General features: G+C 43.5%; 1 protein-coding gene across 2 annotated transcripts in view; it reads right to left on the minus strand.

The window, feature by feature from the left end:
- PANK3 (pantothenate kinase 3) overlaps positions 1-6,547 on the minus strand; it is a 27,152-nt gene extending 20,605 nt beyond the window's left edge. The window contains exons 1-2 of one of the 2 annotated variants that reach the window (XM_014543193.1): positions 4,645-4,657; positions 4,358-4,359 (exon numbers count right to left, since the gene is read on the minus strand). Coding sequence is in view for 1 of the 2 variants with exons in the window: in XM_005870591.2 (XP_005870653.1) it covers positions 6,158-6,185 (28 nt within the window). In the remaining variant the exon portion in view is untranslated. Of the gene's footprint in view, positions 1-4,357; positions 4,360-4,644; positions 4,658-6,157 lie in introns of those variants that run through there. The other variant, XM_005870591.2, reaches the window with a different exon arrangement.
- Between the last annotated feature and the right edge of the window lie 500 nt (positions 6,548-7,047).

A 7,047-nucleotide genomic window follows, 5' to 3' on the forward strand; every position in this document is an offset into this window, starting at 1 on the left:
GTAATGTAAATATCTGATATGCAGGATGTATTTAGGCGACCCCTGTGAAAGGGTCATTCGACCCCCAAAGGGGTCGCGACCCACAGGTTGAGAACCGCTGGTCTAGAGACACAGGAGGTTCTATAAAGTAACTAAATTAAATTGGAAAAATAATGCAATTTCCTTAAGGGTTATTGCCCACAGAGGTAGCTTTTATATCAACAGTGCAAAAAACCCATGATTCCTCTCACATCTAGCCTATTAGCTATGTCTGTTCTTTTAGTGGTGTCTGCTCTAAAAAGGAGGTTAACTAGAGATTCTATATTGCAGATAATATATTTCTTAGTAAACTAGAACATTACATGTCCTTTCTATGATTGCAAATCTTGTGTGAATTTTGGGACACTCTATATTTCTAGTGGATCTCAATTACGCCAATTTTCTTACTATTAGGAAGGTAGGGACGGAAACTCAGCCATTGGCTCCCTCACAAAAAATAAATAAATCACTATTTGCATAGGGATAGGGAGGGAGCCTTCCAACTCAGCAGAGTTCTGGAATTCATTTCCTTATACCAGAGAAACAATCACCATTAAAAAGTATGGGGGCCCTGGCCGTGTGGTTTAATTGGTTGAACAATGCCTGTGCACCTAAAGATCCCTGGTTCGTCCCAGGTCGGGGTGTGTATCGGAGGCAACCGATGGATGCTTCTCTCACATTGACGTTTCTCTCTCTCTCCCTCTCCCTTCCTCTAAAATCAATAAAAAAATATTTAAAAAATTAAGTTTCTCTTTAAAAAAAACAAACAACTATGGGGGAGGCAACAGAACACAGAAGTCACAAATTCTTAATTATGGTCATGCCTATCATTTAGCAATTGGTCTAACGACCAACTATTACATTTTCCAGTGCATTAAAAAAATTATCATTTTGTCACTGACCAAAATAAGTGGGGGTGAGGGTGGGGGCATGGAACTCAAACATTATTTATGTGCTATGAAAATGTTAGTTTCCTAAGAAATCAGACAAGTAACTAGCTTTTTTGCTTCTAGCCAAGGGACAGGTTAAAAGCAGGTCATCAGTGCACAAGGAGTCTACTTACTGCATATAACCTAAACATTTCTTACCTTTTGAGAATAAAACTCTCCACTGCCAAGGTGAAAAAAATGAACCAAAGGACACATTTAAAAAATAAAACATGCATTCCATAAGTATACTTTATTGATGGCAAATATACATTACCTTCTCTAGACTGAGAATTTCCTACAATCTCTTGTGATCTGTGTATTTGGTTTAAAAAAAACCCACACAAAACTAGCTCCATTCTATTTCTGACAGGAGCCTAAGAGAGCTGCCAATAGTTCCCCATAAATTACAAAATATCCGGAACTACCATAAGCATAGAATACTACCAAGAATTCTGTTTCTTATCAGATAGATTATGTAAACAGCATTAGATACCTAGCTACCATCTAGCTAGACTGTTAACTTCAAAAAAAGCTGCGTTATAAAAGTTTGGTATCTTGCTAAGTACTGGTAAAGGGGTGGGAGAGGATCATTAATCCCTAGAGTGCCGGGGAGCGCGATTGCGCTCCTCCTGTCTTTTGCCAAAAGTGCCGGGAGCGCTATTGCGTTCCTCCAGCAGTGTCACTATTAGATGCTAGGAATTCACTCTTTATGTGGGGAAAAAAAATTAAAAACCTTAACTCAAAATGCCTTGGCAATTTTAGCAAAGTTCCTAGGATATTGGTTGGCACTCAAAGGGTTAAAGACATATTTAACTGCTATTGGCCCAATGCAAATTTCAGCCCAAAGGGATCCTATGCCAAATTAGATTTGCATTTCCCTTATAGCTAGTTACACTGAGCATCTTTTCAGATACCTGTTGGTCATCTGTATGTCTTCTTGGGAAAAGTGTCTGTACAGGTCCTCTGCCCATTTTTAGATGGGATTTTTTTGGTTCTTGTTGAGTTATATGAGTTCTTTATATATTTTGGATATTAGCCAGTTATTGGAGGTATCGTCTGTAATATGTTCTCTATTAGGTTGGATGCCTTTTTGTTTTGTTGATGGTTTCCTTTGCTGCGCAGAAACTTTTTAGTTTGATGTAGTCCCATTTCTTTATTTTTGCTTTTATTTCCCTTGCCTTTGAGGTCAAGGTTCATAAATTTAGTATGTTTTCTGAAAGTGATAATTCTTAAGTAGTGATTCAACTTACAAGGCCAATCAAATTATACAGACACAAACTACAAATAAATGCTATTATCATTCTCTCTGGCTTTGACAAAAATTTCAGGTACCTTACTGCTTGGGTTAGCAAAGCACAGACTCCAAAACCTATATCACATCAAATTAAAAAAATATATATATGTACAATGGGAAAAATATCCTCAGGTGGGGATTAGCCAAATATATATATATAAATAATACTATCACTTTGTTAATCACGTTTACATGCCACACAAGAAAAAAACAGCTGAAAAAGCCTTTACCTTAATAAATCATGTCAGTCTAGGTGCAGAGGAACACATGACTGTTCAGTTTTTTGGTATCTTTAATATCTAATATTTAAGCGGTGTGAAAAACCGCTTATAGCAAAGGAAACAAATATTGCCATTATTTTGGTTCTCCTATTTTAACTAGCAAAAAACTTTCATTAGGTTAATGTTTGACTTCATCCTTCTCCTGGAATGTAATTCACACATAATTGCAAATGATAATCTTTTTGTTATATAATCTTCTAGAGCAGTGGTTGGCAAACTGCGGCTCTCGAGCCACATGCAGCTCTTTGGCCCCTTGACTGTGGCTCTTCCACAAAATACCACGCACGGCTGCGCACGCACAGTGCGATTGAAACTTCATGGCCCATGTGCAGAAGTCGGTATTTTGGGGAAGAGCCATACTCAAGGAGCCAAAGAGCCGCATGTGGCTCGCGAGCCACGGTTTGCCGAGCCGCAGTTTGCCGACCCCTGTTCTGGAGGATGAAACCAATTCCTTTTCCTATTTTCTAGTTAAATACATGCATTTGTAAATAACCTGGTCATATATTAGAGATGTATCTAAAAGCAACTGTTTTCTAAACCTTAGGTGGATAATGTAAGGAAGTGTGAAGCCAAAGTTACTTATTTAACCAGTCTGAGATACAGCTTCTAGTTAGTGGTGTGCTGTAGGGGCTAAATGATCAATGCATATAGTGCCTTACACATACTAGGTGCTCACTAAATTTATAATTTAACACATTAAGCTCCATGTCAGTCACCAGTGACTGAAACGGAAAAAAAGACAAAACAGGCTTGGTGCTTAACGTGTTAAAAACCCTATACAAGTACTCAAAAACAAAACAAATACGTATCTAATATCTAACCCCAGTGATTAAAAAAATTAGAAGTAACACTTCCCAGGTATATATATTTCTTTTTTAAAAAATTTTATTAATTTTAGAGAGGCAGGGAGAGGAGGAGGGAAAGAGATAGAGAGAGAGAGCGAGAGAGAGAGAGAGACAGACAGACATCAATGATGAGAGAGAATCATTGATCGGCTGCGGTATGCACGCCCTCTACTAAGGACCGAGCCCACAACCTGGGCTTGTGCCGTTGACCGGAATCAAACCTGGGACCCATCAGGCTGCAGGCTGACGCTCTATCCAATGAGTCAAACCAAACTGGCTAGGGCCCCACTCAATTCTTTATGGTAAAATAAAGAACATCTTGGGTTTTTCTGTGTGTCAGAAAGAAAATATGAACTGTCCTGGAAAAATATATCCCTGAAGCCCTAACCGGTTTGCAGGCTCCTCCCTGGCCCAGGCTCTGGTCGGGATTCGAGCTGGAGGCAACCAATCAATGTGTTTCTTTCACATCGACATTTCTCTGTCTTTTCCTCTCTCTCTCTAAAAAAAGGAAAAATATCCTCGGGTGAGAATTAAAAAAAAAAGAATTAGGTCACCATTTATTTATTTATTTTAAAGCCACCTTTTATATTAAGAAACTGAAAATGTTACTTTAGACTTCTAAATCAAATTAACTGGCTAGTTTTTCAGCATGACCCTATTTTAACATTAATGGTCCCACAATGTAGTAATAGCCAACTTACCTTTAATCAATAGGTGTTTTTATTTCTCAACCTAAAGCTTATTTTATAAACTTTTAATTATCACCTTTGCTGAAAACACCTTTGACTGAAGTGGTATTCATACTTGAGTGTAAGTTTTCCCAAATCTAAGTAACCAAATCACCATCATGGCAAGAAGAAAATAATACCTTAACCCTACCAGACCGCTGTACCGATTTTTCGGTAATTTCCACACAAAGGTGGAATATTGGCGTTAGATAAAAGGTAGATCTATTTTCTACAATATCTCCAAGTTCCATCTTATTCTAACCACTTGTTTGCATGTAACTAACATTTTTCTATATCATGTTGGTTTTTTCTCTTTAATGCTCAGGAGCCCAGATATAGGGGACAGTTAGGTTCAGGGCCTCAGGTCTGGTAGGATTAAGAGTTAGAATCTGAGCCTGTCAGAGGTAAACTCATTCCACTAAATGGAAATTCTAAGACAAGAACAGAAAAGGTATGTGTTGAGGGAAGATGTCCAAGTGTTTTACATACTGCATGTATTCAAGATTAGTTGCATTCAGCAAATGTAAATTAGAAGAGTTTCTATATTACTTTTGTCATTTAAGCCTTCATATCACTGTTTTAAAGAACTCTTTAGCACAAGAAATCATCATTAGCGTTTTTTAAAAATTAGCAAATGTAACTCCCAGGTTTGTGTTTCTAAGTATTTAGACTATGCCCTATGGGCGCAGAAGAAAGAATACGAGGCTATGAGTCAGCGGACCTAGACCTAAGGCCCTGACCCTCCTTGGTTGGCGCTGCAATTGCAAGAGTTACTCTGGGGCTCAATAAGTTCAATTTCCTCATCTGTAAAATTAAGATCAAATTATTTTACATTTAAATAACAATCAGCAGTTTTCAGGTTGCTCTGTTATTTTGCCTCTCCTTTGAGGTTCACAAGAAACCTGATGATAGCCCTAGTTGGTTTGGCTCAGTGGACAGAGCATTAGCAGGAAGACTGAAGGGTCCCGGGTTCGATTCCCGTCAAGGGCGCGTACCTTGGATGCAGGCTCTATCCCAGCCTGGGTCAGTGCCTGTGCAGGAGCCAACAAATCCCCATCTCTCTCACATCCATGATTCTCTCTTCCCCACACCCTTCCACTTTCTCTAAAAATCAATGGGGAAAAAAATATCCTCAGGGAGGATTAACAAAACAAAAACAAAAACCTGATGGGCGGGAAAAGCTCAGTGCTCCCTTTTATCAGTTTTCTGAGATCTGCTGGTTTACTTGAGACACTCCCAAACCTGGAGAATATAAACACAATCCCACAGTTCTCCACATTCCGAGTGGCTCTGGAAGAATGCCCTTAAAGAATGACAATCCCAATAGCTGAGTGATTAAATAAGCCATTTACGGAAGAAGTCAGAGGTTTTTAAAAGGCTAAAATTAAAAGAAAGCAAATAAAAGTTCATCTGCTCGTCCAAAGAATGTTTTGCACATACAGTTGTAAAACTGAGTATTTACCAAAAATACTTCAGAGTGGTTAAGAGCAGTTAACCAGTAACAGTGGTTGGCTTGGAGCGGCCGACATGCCTGCGATTTGTATTATCTTTTTGTTTTTTTAAACAAACATAAACTAGTTTTTATGCTCAACAAGAGTAAGTCACCGGCGGGTTACAGGCACAGGCCTTTAAAAGCTCTAATTATAACAACGGTGACAACTCCCTGGAGCCCACCGGGATTTCAAGGACACAAGCAGAAAAAGCCCAGAAACCAGTAAGTGCTCCGGCGCAATTTGACAGCCATGACCACCCATTCTCAACACAACGGCAGAGCAGGCTGGGGGCGGGCACCGGAGGCTCCGGTTAAACACTCCCTCTTGCACCGCCCAGGCCTCGAGGAGGAAGTGGGAGAAAAGGGCCAGGGGGGAGGCAGGCGTTTGCATGCAAGTATCGGGGGGTGAGGCGGGGGACCTCCAACCCTGAGCCCCAATGGTCCCTCTGCCCCAACCCGTGCAGGGCACCGGCCGTGGGCGACGGGCTGGGAACCGGGCCGCTCTGCCAAGGGGCTTCCAGACCGGGCCCAAAGCGCTCTCCCAACCCAGGGAGCCCAAGCCCCTCTTACAGGGTTTCTTGGCATCCTTGATCTTCATGGCGACGGCCTGAGGGGCGAGGGGCAGCCTGGGGTTCGGTGCACGGAGTGTGGTGGTGGTGGTGGTGGTGGTGGCAGCGACTCCGGAGGTGGCTAGGCCCTGCGAGGAGGCCCAGCCAGTTCTTCCCCTTTAGCTGGCCGGGCGGGGCCGGCGGGCGGGCCGAGGGCGGGACGGAGGCGTTTGAGGCGAGGCCGGCCCAGGGGGTGGCCCCCCAACCCCTGAGAGGGGCGGCCAGGACCGAGCGAGCTGGGGAAGGCCGCCGGTCTCGCCGCTCCGGGGGCCCACCCCCTGCAGCTGCTCCAAACAAAAGGCCCCGGTCCCCCAGCTGCCACCGCTGCTCTGAGAAATAGCCCGCCCAGGCTGAGCGCCCACGTGACGCGAGCCCCCCTTCCCCCAGCTGGCGGCCCGGCTGCTGGGGATTGTAGTTCTCTGGGTCGCGAGGCCCTGCTCTTTGGCTGCAGAGGTGTAGATGGACTACAAAGCCCAGGATGCATTGCGGCCGCCCCTTCGAGGCCCCTCCCATTCGGGAGATCGCCTTAGAGTGGTCCCAGAGAGAAGGGGGCGGGGCCTTAATCACGCCAGTGACGAGGCGACCAATGGTGACTGGTGTGGGCGGGCTGCGGAAGTCCCGGTCTTGGGCCTCTGCCCGCCAAGGAAAGAGCAGAAGGGGAAGGAAACTCTGCAGGTACTGCCATGGCTGTTCTAGAAGTTGCGAGTTTCCCTGGAGGCAGAAAAGCTGGTCCTTGTGCCATGGAAGGCGGAGAATCCAGGGCTCTAGAGCCACTCTTAAGACAGACCGTGAAACACATTTACAAAGGAACCCCCGCGGCTTAATAGAGACACCTCAAATACTGGCGTTGGA

This window comes from Myotis brandtii, unplaced genomic scaffold, assembly GCF_000412655.1.
Source record: "Myotis brandtii unplaced genomic scaffold, ASM41265v1 scaffold32, whole genome shotgun sequence".
Lineage (NCBI taxonomy): Eukaryota > Metazoa > Chordata > Mammalia > Chiroptera > Vespertilionidae > Myotis > Myotis brandtii.